General features: G+C 45.0%; 1 protein-coding gene across 2 annotated transcripts in view; it reads left to right on the forward strand.

Moving 5' to 3' along the window:
* Positions 1-18,445, forward strand: part of SLC1A2 (solute carrier family 1 (glial high affinity glutamate transporter), member 2) — a 101,717-nt gene that overhangs the window by 51,450 nt on the left and 31,822 nt on the right. For both annotated transcript variants that reach the window (XM_006756106.2, XM_006756105.2), the window contains exons 2-6: positions 1,580-1,722; positions 3,513-3,665; positions 5,693-5,943; positions 8,995-9,163; positions 13,775-13,901. In XM_006756106.2, the coding sequence (XP_006756169.1) occupies positions 1,590-1,722; positions 3,513-3,665; positions 5,693-5,943; positions 8,995-9,163; positions 13,775-13,901 (833 nt within the window). In that variant the 5' untranslated portion in view covers positions 1,580-1,589. The remainder of the gene's footprint in view (positions 1-1,579; positions 1,723-3,512; positions 3,666-5,692; positions 5,944-8,994; positions 9,164-13,774; positions 13,902-18,445) is intronic.

The following is an 18,445-nucleotide window of genomic DNA, read 5'->3' on the forward strand; positions in this document are numbered from 1 at the left end:
GTATTTGGGTCCCTGGCCTTAACTCTGAGACTAGAAGCTAAGTGTGGTGTCTTATTGGAATGGTGGTGCACCTGGGTAGATCCCTGAGTTAAATGTCACCATTGTCATGAACTTCAGTAGTATTATGTGTCTCTTCTTCATATTCTCTGGAGAAAGGAGCCACCTGTGTCACGTGCCAGGCCTCTGCCATACACAATCATGTTTATTTCCACAAGGTTGGCAGCGAGCCCTTGTTTCTACACACCGCACAGCTAGCAGATAATGGAGTCCAGATCTGAAACCCAGGTTCTGTGATGGTAAAACCCATGCTATCTCCATTATAACCAGTGATTGCAAGGCTCTGTCATGTAACCAGAGACTTCAGCCTGTCTTTCTAGATGTTAAAGACTATTTTTTCTTTTATCAAATGATGGCGATTGCAAGATGGCAGCTAACAAAAGTGTCCCAAGTTGTCAAAGTAAAAATGTGGCCTCCGTATGTCAATCCTCAAGCTTAAATCTCATTGGCCTGGGAAATGACAGAGCTGGGGGAAGAGGCAGCATGCGCGTTCTCCTGGCAAGGACTCCATTGCAGACTCCAGCACAGCCTGGGCTCACTGGGGTTTATCTGGAAAGGGGCTGGGCGGCATCCAGGGACGAAGGTGATCACATGCTTCTTCTGACCACCCTTCTTTGCCGTTGAGTGGTATTGACTCTTGGACAGCTTAGCAGAGCCCTGGTCATTTGAATGATCTTTTAAAAACCAAAAAGGATTAAATTTTTAAAAAACTGGATAAGCCATCTTTTCAGAAAGAGAGACAAAACTTGGACTACCATCATGGATGACTTCTCTGTGTCTGGGATGGAAAGGCTTGAGCTCAGAGGCATTTTAATTTAGTGAGACTTAGGCTGTGCCTCTCTGCACTTTGGAGCTTCAGGTTTTAGAGCTCATCCCTTCTGCCCAGCGGTCTCTAACCGTGGCCTTCACTTCTGTGTTCCTGCCAATGACATATCTGGGTTTGATCTCCATTTCTTTTAGCCTGTGACCCTGGGCAAGTGACTTTCTGTCAAATGGGACAGGGACACTTGCCTCTGAGAGTTACAGGGTGGGCAGTTCTTAGAAAACCCTCATCTTGCCCTGGCCGGTGTGGCTCAGTTGGTTGGGCATTGTCTCACGCACCAAAAGGTTGCTGGTTGGATTCCCCATCAGGGCACATGTCTGGGTTACGGGCTCAATCCCTGCTAGGGGGCATGCAGGAGGCAGCCAATTGATGTTATACTCTCACATCGATGTTTCTCTCTCTCCCTCTCTCTTTCTCTCTCTCTTCTGGCCTTTCTTTTCTTTGCGGTGATGATCCAAGGTAATAGGGACAAAAGCACCTGGCAGGTAGCTGTTCGGTGGGACCTAGTGTCCTGGTTATTGGTGAACTGGAATTCAGGGTACCCTGAGTGGCTTCCTTTGTTTTTATTTTCTTGCCAATGTTTCCAGATTCCCAGGTGTGCCTGGGGGAGGCCGTTACTCCTCCTCCTAGCTGTGCCCCTCCGACGGGATAGGGGAGGTGCCCAGCTGTCCCTAACCACAGCCTTCATTTCTATTGTAGTGCCAACAACATGCCCAAGCAGGTGGAAGTGCGGATGCCCCACAGCCACCTCAGCTCGGAGGAGCCGCCCAAGCACCGGAACCTGGGGCTGCGGCTGTGCAGCAAGCTGGGGAAGAACCTACTGCTCACTCTGACGGTGTTGGGTAGGTGGCAGGCGCCTCCCCACCGACCCCTCTTCTCTGGCTCTCTCCTGGCTCCGTGGGGAAGCTGGTTCCTGCAGCCAGCCCTCCGACTGCTCTGCAAAGGCCCCGTTTGCCCAGGCCTCAGTGGTGTCACCGTCCCCCTCACCTGCCCTAACCACGTGTCCGCTCTTAGGTAGCCTCGTGGTCCTCAGATCTCAGTATGCCCAGACACTGCCCCTGAGTGTGGCGGCATGCAGGTCCCCAGGGACACCTACTTGGGAGACTTGGCTTTGGGCCACCTGGAGTAAGTCCTGGACTCTGTATCTTAACAAACCAGGATTCCAAAGCAGGTGGTCAGTGAACTGCATTGAGAGAAATACCCATATCAAGACAAAGGCGACCACTAAGACGGCATCCAAAATCTAACCTTCTCCACACATTTCACTGACTTACGTTAGTTCAGCACATAGGCTAATGAGGCCAGCATGCGGAAGGCTTGTCTGATGCTTCAATCTGCTTCTGGTCTGTCTCAAAAGTCTTATTCCCCTGCTTCAGGCCTCACCCACGCCATAGTTGTTTTTTCATGTGTGACTGTTAATATCATTTTGGCCTTAGGTTTTCAACCAGGGTTTATTGAAAATGTGGTAAATTGTAGTTTCTTGTAATGACAGCCACACCATTTCCTTTCCTGATCCCTCCCTTGTTCTTCAGCTCTCACTTAGGCAGCACACAGAAGCAATGAACAGCTCACCTCTCCACCCCCCCACACAGACGCACACCCTTCATTCCATGGCTCCTGCTTTGAGTCAGTCATCTTGAGTGGGAGTTTGCCATAGCTCAGTTCACTCAGTAAAAGGAAACCGCAGGCCTGGTAGGGTTTTCCAAGGGTTACCCTCCACAAAAGCACAAGTCGTTCATCATAGGCCTTGAAGAAGTACAGTTTTCACCTGGAGAAGAAGCAAAGATCGGGCTGTGGGCCATGTCCCTCCCTTTGCATGCCAGGGGTTAACACGATTGGCCAAAGATCCTGGGACTCCCTCCCTCACTCCCACCCTGTGGTGCTATGACCCAATGGTGGTTGGCACAAGGACTGTTTATGTTGGCCGCCTGTCTGGAGAGATCTGAAGCTCTTCTTGTGGAATCCCTGAATATGCAAAACGAAAGGCTCCTGCCAGCATCTCTGCCCCAATTGTTTCTTCCCAGATGATACCTTTTTAGAGACCCTCCTTGATCTCCCATAAGAGCAGCAAGTCCAATGATTACATAAGAGGCTATAGAAGTCAAGGACAAAAGTCTCGAGGGTAAGCCACGGGGAAATTATTGGAAATTAAAGGAATTAGAAGAAAAAAGGAAACTCACATCAGTCAATTAAATGCTCCTTTTACCAGGTATCCAGTTAAAAAAGGAAAGAAATACATTAAACTCCATGCCATGTGGCCAGGCCTGGGCTGAAAGGAGAAGCAATATCTGGCACTTGGATTGTTTCTGCTGACAATCTCTGACTCTACACGTGGATGATGGCCTCAAAAATGTTGGAGTCCAGTTGCCATGGCATACTTCCCATAAAGCCTTGAGAACGCTCTCCTTGACTCTCCCAGAGCTGCCTTTTAGAATAGCTGGAGATACAAAATATTCTCCTACTAATCAACATCTGCTTCACTTATCTAGTGGTATTTTTGTTGCATGCTATTCATTATCTGATAATAGAGAAGTATGAGAAAGGTGAATGTCACTGAAACAAGTTCTTAAAGCTATTTATTTGACTAGAGTAAAAAACAATAATAAATCCAGATTTCCCCCCTTCCTTATAGGTGTCATCCTGGGGGCAGTATGTGGAGGGCTTCTTCGCTTGGCATCTCCTATCCACCCTGATGTGGTTATGTTAATAGCCTTCCCAGGGGATATACTCATGAGGATGCTAAAAATGCTCATTCTCCCTCTAATCATCTCCAGTTTAATCACAGGTAAGTCCTTCTCTGGTGCCTGGCCAAGTGGGTCCTACTCTTGCTCTGGCTTTTGGGTTGACCATTGAATATCAATTTACTTGAAGGGATGAATGTGATCATCTAAGTCATTTCACTTTAGAGCCTTTGTTTTCTTGTCTCTAAAATGGGGACAATCAGCCCTAAAATAAGTTTGCCGTCTATTGGTCAGTCCATCCATCTGTCCAGCAACAAATGATTAAAACAATAGCCTTATGTTAAAAATGATGGTATCTGTCGAAGCCGGTTTGGCTCAGTGGATAGAGCGTCGGCCTGCGGACTGGAGGGTCCCAGGTTCGATTCCGGTCAAGGGCATGTACCTGGGTTGCGGGCACTTCCCCAGTGGGAGATGTGCAGGAGGCAGCTGATCGATGTTTCTCTCTCATCGATGTTTCTGGCTCTCTGTCTCTCTCCCTTCCTCTCTGTAAAAAATCAATAAAATATATTTTTAAAAAAAGTAATTAAAAATGATGGTATCTGTAGTGCTTTCAATTTTTAATGTATACTTTTCTCATTTTCTAGATTATAGTTTGTTCAGAAACTGATAAAGGTAATAAATAGGAAAGGAAACATTTCTTTACTACTTAATTGTGTGTAGAGGGAAACAAGTGTTAAAATAAATGAAATACTAGATATACAAGCTGTTTGACTTTTTTAGAACAAAGTTACCCTTATGTATATCATGGTCACTTGTTTTGGCTGAAAAAAATTATGAAAGAATCTTTTTCTCTCCATGGACTTATACGGGTACTCTCCTTCTTACCAAATGATATTCCTAGAGCAGTACATATATTGTTATAGTTTAGAGACTACGTGCTGAGTGAAGGGTGAGACTGGGCTTTGGTCTATATTTAGGTGCCAACAGGCTGGGTGGCCTTAAGAGAGTCATCCCTCTGGACTGTCCACCTTGTGAAGAAAGTGGGGCTCTGGTCATTCCAGGAGATTCCGAGACTAAGCCAGGCTGTTCTACGGTCTCATAGCTGGTCGACCAGTGAGCCCCGTAACTGGAAATGCTGGGATTGGGTTTCCAGAAAATCTTATCATTTCATTCAGCCCAGATTGAGTGAAGCTGTGCTTTCACCTTAAATGCTCCTTTCCAAAACAGACAAAATGTTCTCCATGCCTGTTTAACAGATTGTACGCTGGCCAACCTGGTGAGGATATCTAGCTTCCATTAACTAGAATTAGACAGTAGGTTGTAAGGAGAAGTGGGTCATAGGTGGGTCGGCTTAATCCAAAAAAGTTAACATCAATGACTTCCTCCCCACTCCAAAAATGGGTGCACTCTCTGTGTCATAAAAGCAGGAACTGAAACTGAGAAGTAGAAAAACTAAAGAAACAACTGGAAAATACCCATGAAGGCTGGAATTTTTGTGACTGGCTGGGATTTCCTCCAACAATCACAGAGCCAAGCCCAGTAGAGATGAAGCACCCCTCTTTTGGGGTGGCTTATGCATGTGTCCTTCGATGCTTACACAAGGTTGAGACTGGAAGAGGGCTGTGCTACATCAGTATTCCGGCTCCATTTCAATGACCAGTAACATAGCAAAAAATGTTGAGGCTTGACATAGGGCTACCAGCTTCCTATTTTCCCACGTGAGGACCTTAAAAGCAACAACAACAAAGAAAGCAAGTCAAAAACTAGCATGCACCAGCACCATGCCTTCGTAAAAGAAAGGATATTTTGACACCAAATCAGTGGGAAGGACATCATCTCAGAATTAAAACTCGAATGATTCAATTTGAACTCCACATTGCAGATGGATAAAATTAGTCACCAGCCAGTGTTTACACTCTGGACCAGAGGTCTCCAGCTCTCCCCAGTTCTGTCAAACACATCCTTGCAGAACGGAATTGCAAACTGTGGGGTTGACCAGCTAGCTAGTAGAAAGAGGTTTAACTTAGCATCGATGCATTTGAATAATAGGAAGCCACGTTCTAGGTATGCAGAGATGGGTAGTTATCAGAAACATCACAAAATTAATCCTCTGGGTTTATTTCCAATCCAGGGTTGTCAGGCCTGGATGCTAAAGCCAGTGGGCGCCTGGGCACGAGAGCCATGGTGTATTACATGTCCACCACCATCATCGCCGCCGTCCTGGGCGTCATCTTGGTCTTGGCTATCCACCCAGGGAACCCCAAACTTAAGAAGCAGCTGGGGCCTGGGAAGAAGAACGACGAAGTGTCCAGCCTGGATGCCTTTCTGGACCTTATTCGAAATCTCTTCCCGGAAAATCTTGTCCAAGCCTGTTTTCAACAGGTAACGCCCAAGTTCTGATGTTCTCGCCTCCCCACAAGCCCAGTTACACAGGTGCTAACTGAGAATCTGTTTTAATGAATCAAATCTGGAGAGTGAATTTCTTAGCATTTAATTATCTCTGTTTTAGGGGTGTGTGAGGTGATCTGGGGCAGGATTTGGGGGTTGGAGTCACGTGGATTTTTTAACCTCCCTGCCTTATTTTTTTTTTAACCTCACAATACCACTTCTCCTTTTTTTTCTCCTTTCTTTCTTTTTTGTTCCCGTCTCTGCATTATCCATGGGCACATTTTTATCACCTTTGCCCACAACCCTCTAGAGTTCCCTCTGGTTCTTGATCTTGGCAGTATAGCCAACCCACATGCGGTGTATTTAAAAAATGCATATCTTAACGGAATCAAAACCTGGGAATGGGGTATTTTTTAAACTGTGGAAGTAACACATGAGAATTGTGAAAAGTTTAAATTGTATAGATGTAAATAAAGTAAAAATGCAAGTCTTCACTTCCCTTCCATAGAGCTACTCATGTAGAGTTTGTGTGTGTATGTGTAAAATGCATGTGTGTATAATTTTTTAAAATTAATCCTCACCAATGATATTTTTCCATTGATTTTTAGAGAGCATGGGAAGGAGGGAGAGGGAGAGAGAGAGACAGAGAAAGAAACATCTATGTGAGAGAGACACATCGATTGGTTACCTCCCTCACCCACCCCGGACAGGGTGGGAAATGAGTCTGCAACCCAGGTACGTGCCCTTAACCTTGGCCAGAAATAAAATCTAAGACCCTTTGGTTCTTGGGTCGATGCTCTGTTATTGAGCCACACTAGCCAGGGCTAATGTTTAAAATTTAATTCCACCCAAGTGCTACTGCATTATACATATTGCTTTTGCCTTTTCATTTAAAAATGTTTTAGCATTCTCTGTCTCCCTCTTTCTCTTCCCCCCTCTCTCTCTCTCTCTCACCTGCTCCCTTTTGTCATGATTGCATAGTATTTCTAAAGGATAAATTCCTAGAAATGAAAATGTCCTGCCAAAGAGTTTTATATTTTGAATTTGCTTGGTGTTGCAAAACGGCCCTCCACAAGTTTGCAGTGATGTATACTTCTACCAACTGCCAATAGGCACATCTATTTTTAAAACTGTGATTCTTAAAAACAGATGATTCTGCTGAGTGGCACCACTGAAATAGCTGCCTGGTGCCCACTCACCAGCCTGCTGTCTGGCCCCAAGGCCAGTTCAGGCTGGAATACACTTCAGTTCCCATCAGCTCCAGTGGAAACTAAACTAGAAGCAAGAAGCTTCCTCCAGCCATTTCCAGGGAATCACAGAAGAATGGCCTTAGGAAATAGGTCACTCAGAGGAAAAGCCCGTATTCCCAGCTGCCCCCAAAATCCAATTGCCAGCCACTGCTGAGCCTCCATTACTCTGGCTTGGGATAGGTCCTCCGACTCCCGATGCCACTTTGGTGCCACTTATAACAAGGAGCTATACTAACAGGAGCCATTCCAGGCTGGGGAAGCCAGATGGGGAGCGGATGGAAACAGGCTAAGGAAGGGGTGCTTACTGGCACTCTCTCTGTGTAATGTGCTGAGCCAGCTGCTTAGAAGATGAAGTCACTTGCTTTGAACTCAAGCCGTGTTGCTTTAGTATCTCAGGATAGGTCTGTAGTTGGCTCCTGTGGTCCTTTTGTTCCTGGGAGCATGGCTCTGTTGGTCATGGATGCTCATGGAGTTCTGTCTTTTTTTTTTTTAATGCTTTTATTGATTTCAGAGAGGAAGGAAAGGGAAAGATAGAAACATCAATGATAGAGAATCATTGATCAGCAGTCTCCTGCGTACCTCCTCCTGGGGATTCAAACCCACAGCCTGGGCATGTGCCCTGACCGGGAATTGAATCACTTGAGTTCTCCATGCTTCCTTTTCCATATCTATTCGGGGTTCAGCCATCTGTTGCCTTCTACATGCCGGTGCTGACATTCTAGGACCCCGCATGAGTTCTATTTTAGTGCTCCCGGCGGTAGTGTTTCTCTGGGCTCAGATGTGGGTTTTCACAGCACTGGCACCTTTAAAAATAGGACGGCTGCCACAGACATCGAGGAATAGCATGAGAGGTTCTTGGGAGGCCATTTGCACAGAGATGCTTGGGGACACCGAGTAAGGCTTGGCATCACTAGCTAGAAGGAGCAGATGTCTCCCCACCTTACATCTGGATCTGAAATACAAGCCAACACCCCTGCCGTGGTGGCTGCTGGCGGCTGGCACATCTGGCACCCAGATGGAGATCCCAGCAGAGCCTGGCCCTGGGCGGACCCACACGAGTTGGTCTGTGCAGATTTTGTCCCACGGAAGCCAGGCAGGAAGGAGCTAAACAGGCAGATCACGTGGTGCTGGTCTACCTCCCGCCAAGACCCTGACCTCCTCTTCTCGACCAGGTTCCCTCATGAGGGACTGGGAGGGTCATCCAACAGGGCCTCACAGTTATGAAGAATGTCCGTGCGGGACATTTGACCTTGTGCTGAGGGACAGAGCTGCAATCACCAGAATAAAAGAAGCAGACTCCCCCGGCCCCCGACACACACTTGAAGCTCATGTCCCATCACTAAAGCCTTCTGTCTGTAGCATGGTACCAAAGCGTGTTATAAGCCCTGTAATTATCATGTGACGAGGACAGTCGTATCCCACCATCCTATATAATAAAGAGCTAATATGCTAATTAGACCGAACAGCCGAATGACCTTCCGGATGTCCTTCCAGGCAACCTTCCAGAAGAAGCCAGGACTGCGAGGGCTGGCCAAGGCTGCAAGGGGCTGCAAGGACTGAGCCTCCTGCATGAATTTCGTGCATCAGGCCTCTAGTATGTTAAAACAAAACAAAACAAAACTCTTTTAAACACAAATATAAAACGTTCCCTAGTTTTCATAACCTTGTTTTGGTACTTCCTAATTGTTTTTTAGCCTAACGGGGAACTTAAAATTTAACACATAAGCAGCCAGGCTTCTGGTAACCTTTTAGATCAAACCTCATCCCTCTGTGTTTTTCTCTTTCACTCCGTTAGATTCAAACGGTGACGAAGAAAGTCCTGGAGGCGCCTGAGTCTGAAGAGGAGAGCAATGTCACCACCTCTGTCGTCTCCCTGCTGACCCAGACTGCGACAGAGGCACCAGAGGAAATGAAGGTGGTTATCAAGAAGGGTCTGGAGTTCAAGGACGGCATGAATGTCTTAGGTAGGCAACCTGGTATTCATCTCCCCGGGGAAGGCATGCCTGCCTCAGAGACAATGGCCAGCCTCTCCTGCATCTCAGCAGCCCAGCAGCCCTCACTCCCTCCTCAGGGACCAATGACTCTGCTGTCCGCTAGGTGGAGCTGGAGGGTGGTTGGAGGACCACTGGGGCTGAGAGCAGAGGGATCAGGAAGCGGGAGATGGGCAGCCACAGTACCAGGAGGAGGCATGATGAGTAGAGGTCAGGGATGGGGAAAGACACAGGATAAACACGCACTGGATACGATCCCTGACTTTCTGCGTGGTGTGGGCAAGTCACTTTCTCTGACTCTCCATTTCATGCAGTTACACATCCAATTCTTTCATTTCTTAAGCATTTTTGTTTGAATTGCCCCTGTATACCAGTACCGTGCTAGGCATGGGGGATGTCCACCCCAGCTCTCTCCGTCTGTAAACAAATGCAGTGCTATCAGGAATACAAAGTGTTGGTGTCAAGAGAAGTTTATCAAAAGGAGACTAACTTGTTTAACTTTCTGGAATTCTAATGAGCCCTTTCCCCTAGCCCGGAGCCTTCTTCGTACTCCATCCTAGAGGTTCTTGGCCTCTGTAGTTGGACAGACTGGGTTTGGGTCCCTTATGGACCACTCACTGGTTGCCTGACCATAGGCAGTTGTCTCGCTTCTCAAGCTTCATTGGTAAAGTGGGGATGGGATGGGCATTTCCCTTGCAGATCATTATGAAGGTTCAATGAGATTGTGCGTGTAGAACACAATTGTACATGCCATGGACTTCATTCATGTGCGCTACCATCATTATTAAAGGTGAGCTGAGGAACCAGTTCAATAAGGAAACACCCTCCACAGAGGAGAGAGTTCCCTATAATGTGAGTGACTCCGGTTTGCTCACTTATTCCCCCGGGGTCCCTACCTAATCCCCATCCACTATTAGCATGGCGTCTCCAAGACAAGAAAGGGGGACATTGGCCACAGACTGGGGAAATGGGGAATCTGGGCGGAGGAAGTATGTTGATCCATGCAAGCAAGACTTCTAAGGATTCGAGGGAGAGTTGTTTAGGGAGCGCTCAGTGGTCCTTCCACTTGGCCATCTAGGAGATTGAATACCCTCATCTCTTTAGTAGGCTTGTCAGATAAAATACAGAATGCCCAGTTAAGTGTGAATTTCAGATAAACAACAAATATTTTTTTAGTGAATGGTCCAAATATTACATGAGACATACTGATATTTTTTTAAAAAAATTTTTTTTGCCTTGGTCAGTGTAGCTCAGTTGGTTGAATGTTGTCCCATGCACCAGAAGGTCGTTGTATATCTCCAGTCAGGGCACATGCCTAGGTTGCTGACTCAGTCCCCAGTAGGGAGCGTGCAGGAGGCAGTGGGTCAATGTTTCTCTCTCTCTCCCTCTCCCTTCCTCTCTCTCTAAAATCAATTAATTTTTTTCATGTATTGATCTGAAATTCAAATTTTAACTAGGTAACCTGTTTGTTTATTTTAAATTTGATAACCCTACTCCTGTTTATCCAGAATGGTCCGCAGAGGTGGGGGGGAGAAGAGGTGGGATTGTCCAGCTACTGAAAAGCAGAAATGTCAGTAGGGATTTTTTTTCTTTTCCTTTTTTTTTTTTCTTTGGCCTGTCAGGAAGCAGGTTGGGTAAGTGTTGAGTAAGTGGGACTGAGGGTGGTGATAAGCTGACTTGGTTGCCAGGCAATGGAAGATAAACAAACACTGTTGACATCAGTGTGAGAAAAAGGAGGAAGGAGAGAGGAGAGAGTGGAACAGTCCTCTGAGAAGGAGGGTTTGCAAATGTCCCCAGCATCCACCCCTGAGTAACACATGTCTCCCACTGCCCAGATAGCTGTGACTATGTCAGGGCCTTCCCAACTACCCTTGCTTTCCCCAACCCAGTGGTCAACATGGCTCCACAGTCTTCCTGGAGGAAGTTGAAGCCATGAGTAATTCCAGGGCTTTGGAGTGAATCATTCAGGAAACTTTCAAGGTCTTTTCCAGAGTCTCGGTGGATTCTGGGAAGTCACGCAACCTTTAACTACTGGGGAGTTTCAACACAACTCACTACTCTCTCAATCCCAGTGACCAAGTCTGAGAGGGCTCTGTTCAAGTGAAATACCACTGTTCCAGAGTGAGTCCAGTGAGTCAGTGTTTCCAGAGGGAAATAACGAGCTGGACAGGGCTATCGACTGCCCTTCGAGGTTCTGGAAAGCCAAGGACCGTTAGGCTGCTGAGAAACTTCCCATTTACAAATCACGGCTGAAATAACAGTTCTTTCCATGTTTTCCAAAGGCGGAGATGGTGAATTTCTTTGTGTTTTGTTTTGGCTTTGGAAAGTCCCAAGGATCAAGCATTGCAATAAATAAAGATAAAACCCTGGCTCTGGCCTCACACTTTTTAAAAGATTCATTTCTTTCCCAGAAGACCTCCAGAGCACTTCTGGGCTGCACACGAATCCCAACTGCTTAAATGGCCTGCGGGAGAATGCTCCTTTAATCCAGTGCCTTAGGCTGCTCGGCCACGCCATGGCCCACTGATCGCTCCTTTACACAGCCCTCTCTCGTACTCATGGATACGGCCAGTTTCTGCTGACGCTGCAAGGGGAACTATTTAATTCCAGTTCTTTGGGACTTTGAGATCTTGCTCATTTTCTCTTGAATTTTCCAAATGAGATTAACCAAGTAATAGTAGCTGCTGCTCTCGGCCAGAATGTTCAGATTACACGCACCTCACAAACTCCTCTCCATGGGCTCAAGAGAAGGGCCTGAGGATAGTCTGGGTTCGATCTCATACATTGCTGCTGAGTTAGGCCACCCTCTCCTGGATCTAATTCTCATTGAGCCGTTGCCTTCATGGCCGGTAACGCCCTTGTAACTCACTTTGTCAATCTTCTTGGCCAAGAGCTGAAAAGGGGAAATTCTAAATGTGGAGGATTAACAACCCGAGTGCAAGTACTGGATTCTTTTTGCTGAAGATAGAGAGGGTCCAGTGAAGGGCAGCTGAGTAATCTGGCTTGATATGTGCTTGGTTGGGGTGGTAAGTGGATTTGGTGACTAGGGAAAGGGTGAAATCAGAGTTTCAGAGAAAGAATTCCTCTCTAAGAATCAGATGACCGGATTGTATTACAATTTCCCTGATATAGCTCAAGACTTTATCAATAACTGGTCACCATAGGAAACTGGCTCTCAGAGGGAGGGACTGGAAGTTAGGCCTGCCAAACTGGCACAGGTTAGGGGTGGGGAAGAGGGGGAAGAGAGAGGGGAGAGAGGCTGGCCCATACTGCGCATCAGAGAGGAAAGTCAGATGGGCAGCAAGATCCTGTAGTCAGGGGACAGCAACATTGATTTATAGTCCTTGCAAGTTGTCAGAAATGGAGCCCCAAGAAGAGCAATACTGGGCCAAGAGGGGGATTGGTGGGCACATTGGCAATCAGAAATCCAGACAGTCCCCAGGCAGTCATGGGGACATTTGTTAGTCATGTAGTGCACCCCACCCCAGGGCGACCTGAGTGCGACTCCAGGCCAGACAGGCGGTTGGTGAGGAGAAAAAAGCCAGGCCTTATAGGAACTAGTGTATTGGGTAGGTTCCTAGCACTAAAAACTCAGGCACAGGGAATGAGGCAAAAACTAACACAGAGATAAGGCCCAAGGTTGGTGTAGGAGTTGGTCCAGGCCTTACTGCAATTTGATGCTAACATTAAGAGACGGGGATGGAGCTCCTCAAATCCGCTGGTGGGGGTGTTAAGATTGACGCCAGACGCTGAAGTGGGGCTGGACTTAGATGTAAGTCAACTGATATCAAGTGAAGGGAGAAGGGCTGAGGGGCTAGTAACAAAATCTAAACTCTGTCTTTAAGATCCGGAAAAAAATACAATTTTAAAAAGCATTCTTATCATTTTGACCATGAAAAAAAAATATGATGAATTAATAACTAACAGCTTAAACCCAACAAACTAGGTCAGTTGGGGTTTCCCAACTGTTTTGGATTTCTCTTTGCTTTCCATTTGATTTCTCAACATTCCTCTTCCTTCTTACATTAGGCAGTAGCCGTAGAAAAGTAATGTTTTGTTTAGGATTTTCCTAGAGTGGAACATATCAGCCATGCATTAATTTGGGATAACACCAAACCAATATAGACATGACCCTAGCAGAGGCTTTATTGGCTAATTGGTCTCTGCTATTCTCATATTGGCTCCAAAGTTTGCATGCTAATCCCCAAGTCCCAACAAACCATTTTTTTTTTCAATTCATCTAATGGACTAATAAAATCTGCTTACACATTATGCCGTGAGTGAGGAGGAGAAAGTAGAGAGTACTTTTTAATTTGGAATGAAAATAAATTCATTCTCTTTAAGGAGCTTACACTGCGGATAATTCAACTGGCTCAGGTTCAGTGTTGAGGGAAGCCATCATTATTGGGGGAAGGTATGACAAATGCTTTTGACATCTAACGCTTTTGTCTTTTTGTGCCTCATTCACAGGGTGGGTCGCAGGCATGAGCATGTGGCTCCATACATCAGGGATGGTAAAGGACACGCAAGAAGCAACACAGACTTAATAATGTTGTGTCCTGTGCAATGTGATTCATCCAACAGGTCTGATAGGGTTTTTCATTGCTTTCGGCATCGCCATGGGGAAGATGGGCGAGCAGGCCAAGCTGATGGTGGAATTCTTCAGCATCTTGAATGAGATTGTGATGAAGTTAGTGATTATGATCATGTGGTGAGTAGGATTGTTCTTCTTTATTGTGGGGGTGAGGACGTCTTGGGGTCCCCAGAAAATATGAGAGTCCTCCCAGCAGGAAAGATTGGGTTGGGTGTGGACCAAGCAAGGGCTCTCTGGAAGGACTTTGAGAAAGAGATGCAAATCTTTTTTTAAAAAAATAGCCCATGGGCCAAATTCTATCTGCCATTTATTTTGTAGGGCCTGCTAGTTGAGAATGGGTGTTGTGTATTTATTTTGTTTGGGGGGGAAAATCAAGAGTAATAATATTCTACAATGCATGGACATTATATGAATTGACAAGCAGTGCCATACAGCCACACCTGCTTATTTGCATATTATCTAAGGTTGCTATTGTGCTAACTGGCAGAGCTGAGTAGTCCTGACCAAGACTGGGTAGCCTGCAAAATCTGAAATATTTACTATTTAGCCCTTTCCATAAAGAGTTTGCTGATCCCTGTCCTGGAAGAGGAAAATAAAAGAGAGAGAGAGAGAGAGAGAGAGATAAGCTGGAAAAACCAATCAGTAATACTGAAGCTGAGCAGTATCAGGAAATTAAAATAAGCCCAAGATACCAGGGATATGGCATGACCCACTGCCCCAGTATCCTCATGTCCGAAAGCAGTGCATCTTTGACCCAGTTACTCATGAATCAAATAGAAGAAAAAAGAGGCAGTTCTCAGACCAAGCAAGCAAAAGTGAAATCACAGAAGATATATTAGAACTGTAAGTACTCTTAGAAAACTGGCCACTTCTGATTTTACAGAAGAGAAGACTGTGGCCTAAATACACTAAATTTTGATTCTTTAACATCATGATGAGGGTAATAATAAAAGCTATCATTTATTGATTTTCTTTTATCAGCCAAGAGCCAGGATAGGTGCTTAGTACCTATCAGATGTAATCCCAACAACCCTGCAAAGGTGAATTATCATTCCCATTTTACAGAAAAATAAACTGAGGCTCACTGGGGTGAATGGACTTGCCTAAGATTATATAGCCTGGGAGAGCTGGAGTTCATCAAATTGCTATAAAAATCATTGATGGGAAAGTGGGTGGGGGTGCTTTCATTTGAATCATCTAAGCAATAACGTTTCCACTTTGTTTCATGTGTGTCTGTGGTCTATGTTCTGAAGTTTGGGGTAGCCCAGGAGATCATGAGTGTCTACTGCTTCACCAAGGAAGCTGTGCCATCTCTGTTGCTGGAACCTTCTAGTGGTCCCGTATCTGACAGATTTTTACATGCATTTGTTTTAGACCTTTATGATGGTCCTGTCTGCCTGACTAGGAAAAACGAAACAAAACATTATTAGACCAAACCACATATGTGTTCTATTGGCCACAGGAATTCTGGGTGACGACCCCCCCATTTCTTCATGTCCCAGTCCTACCCACCTTCGCCCCCAACCTCCCTCTGGTCCTCTGCCCCTTCTCTGTGATGTTCCATGACATTTTACCTTCTTTCTTCTTCTTTTCCTTGGTCCCTGCTCCCATCTTACAAAGACAAAAATCTATTCTTGATTTTTTTTATCTCCACCTACTGGAACACACTGATGTGCCTGTAGTAAGTTCTTACAAAAACTTCAGAACTAAGTGGGCTAGCTGAAGCCCCAAGGTCTCAGACCATAAGATGGTCTTCGTGATCTCATGAACCACATTTAATGTACCTGGCTTGTTCAGATCATTGTTTTACTGTGTTGTTTTCTATTGTACTGATTCTGCCACTTCTTCAGGCAATCCTAGGTTTCTGAATATTTCTTTCGTGTGAAGATTTAAAGTCACACACAATATGATGCTGTAAACATTTTTTAAAGTCTTTTCAATCCATTATGAGCTCACAGAGAATTTAATAAATGGTGTTACATAAAGCAGAATAGAACTCTTGTTTTCTAGACTTTACAGCAGAGTGAGCATCCTTGCCCTTAAAATGCAGTTCATTCAGATCTCTGTATTATGATGCCAACGATGTGGGTGTTGTATGAAAGCTCCTTCCTTCATCTATTCTATACCAACGTCATTTCCACTGAGCCCCTGAAAGAAAGGGAATCTTCTAGGAAATCAGATGAGTCATGGGATAAAATGCAGCCTTTCTTCTCCCCAGGGTAGAGGTGGTGTGGATCAAGAAGTTTCCTAGTCACTGAAATCAGAACTCCTAAGGATTTAGCATCATATCCCAGGAGATGTAGAGCAATTGTGAGTCAGGAATAAGACCTACGGGATGATTTCTGACAGCTGTTAGTTACCTCATCTAGGCAGTCAGGAGGGTGTTACAAGATATGAGAGGCCAATGCTGCACATTTCTTTCATTCTTAAGCTGCCCTGTCAGCAGTTGATAACAAAGAGTGTGAAAAGGTTCTGGATAAAAGAGCCAACCATTCTTTAACTGACTCCCTCAAAGCTTAAACAGAGTTCTTAGTGTATTCTTCTCTATGTGTCAGTAAGAATAGTAATAATGGCAAATTTAACATTGAAGAGATTATTATTATTCTAATAATTATTAAATTATAGCTTGGAGTAATTAACTTCTTGCCATATGCAATTGTACCATTTCAATTACTGTATTGCACCTATTTATTACTGAGAAGATAATAATTATTATTATAACCATTATTTTTTAAATACCTTTTTATTTATTTCAGAGAGGAAGAGAAAGATTGAAACATCCATGATGACAGAATCATGGATCAGCTGCCTCCTGCACACCCCCAAGTGGGGATCTAGCCCACAATCCGGGCATGTGCCCTGACCTGGAATCGAACCGTGACCTCCTGGTTCATAGATCAACATTCAACCACTGAGCCATGCCAGCCAAGCTATAATCATTACTAAAACCATACTAGACTTATCGAATTCCTGAATTAGGCTTACTACTATTTCGAGTACTTTACATGCATTAACTAATTTACTTTTTACAATAATACCTAAGAAAAATAGGTACTTTAGTTAGCCCCATTTTCCGGATGAGAAAACTAAGAGGTTGGCTTGCTCAGTGTTGCACAGCCTAAGTGATAGGAGCTGCGTGGAAGTAGTACCTAACTCAGCTTCTGTCTGACTTCAAGCTGGATGGCATCCAGGGTCCTCCTCCTACTAGTACTACCAGCTGTGTGACGTTAGGCAAGTTAAACATACTCTAGCCCCCACCTCCTGATCTGCAAAATGATGGATTATAAAATCCACATCAGAGAATTTCTGTAAGAATTAAGTGAAGTTGCGCCCAATAGTTGAGCTTTTTCTCCATGCTGGCACCTGTCTAAGCACTTCACATGCACTAGTATTTTTATTGTTATATTATGGTTCCCATTACTATCATCACTTCAATCATAACCTTTGTTTCTCTCTGTTATGAATTCTTTAAGAAGCCTGCAAAAATCTCCGATTCTCAGAAAAGAGAGAGAGAGAGTGAGAAACCCTTGATTTTGGTGTGATTTTCATATCCTCACTTTTTGCAAAGTTCTTTAAAATATTTTTTAATCTTAAAAACTTAAACAGAAACGGGAACTTTTTATAATCTCACCATGATAGAAACATAAAGTGAGAAGTGAAATCTTTGTTCACCTTTTCAATTATCCCTCTAAGTTTACCCACCACCACCCACCCATCCATCCATCCATCCATCCATCCATCCATCCATCTGTTCTTTCACTCCACAAATATGTCTTCAATGCCAACAAGAATTTTGGGCACTTCTGATATAATGGTAAATAAGACCGAGAAAGATTCCTACCCCCATGGAGCTTACATTCTATTGAAAGGAGAGGGAGGGGGGGGAATGAAAGGAAGGAAACAAAAATTCATATAGTAATCACCGCTACAAAGTCAATAGTCTGGGAAATAGGATAGAGAGTTATGGGGAGGATGGAAGTAAGGAGTGAACTCTCACAGGTGGGTCAGGGAGGGCTGTCTGGGAAAGTGACTTTTGGTGAAGACTGAGAGAGAAGCAGCTCTATAAGAATCAAGAGGAGAATTTTCCAGGGGGAGCAAACAGCAAGTAAAATACTTTTGAGATTCAAAAGGAAGGTCTGGAATAGTTGGAATGTGGTTGGTAAGGGGGGTGGTGGTGGAAGGTGGTGAAGCTGGAGAGGTGGGCAGCCCACGGGGCCCTACAGGCCACCATCATGAGTTGAGCTTTTATGCATTTGCCAAAGGCAGTCCCCGGAGGGTTAGCAGCCTGGAGGCTCTATGAACGAATGTCTATCCCATTCTGATGGAAAGTTCTCACCTACATATGGTAAAACTCAGCAAAAGGCACACCTTGGGTAGCCAGAACACCTCTCCCTAAGTGGGCAAACTGGAGATCTGTGTTCTTTCCTGAGCCTGAGTACAGACAGTGCCTGTAATTGGAATGTATCTTTAACTCTTTATTGACCTACTCCTGCAATTCTGTGTTCTCTTGAAATCCATTCCAAACTGGCAGGCTGGCATTGCTGTGGGAAATGTGTGGGACAGAACCAGAGTGGCTTTATGGCAAGACGGAGAAAGTTTTTTATTCACTGAAACGCAAACTCCTAAAGATTTAACTCCATTGACCTCCACTCCAAGTGTCT

This window comes from Myotis davidii, unplaced genomic scaffold (genome assembly GCF_000327345.1).
Source record: "Myotis davidii unplaced genomic scaffold, ASM32734v1 scaffold94, whole genome shotgun sequence".
NCBI classification, from domain to species: domain Eukaryota; kingdom Metazoa; phylum Chordata; class Mammalia; order Chiroptera; family Vespertilionidae; genus Myotis; species Myotis davidii.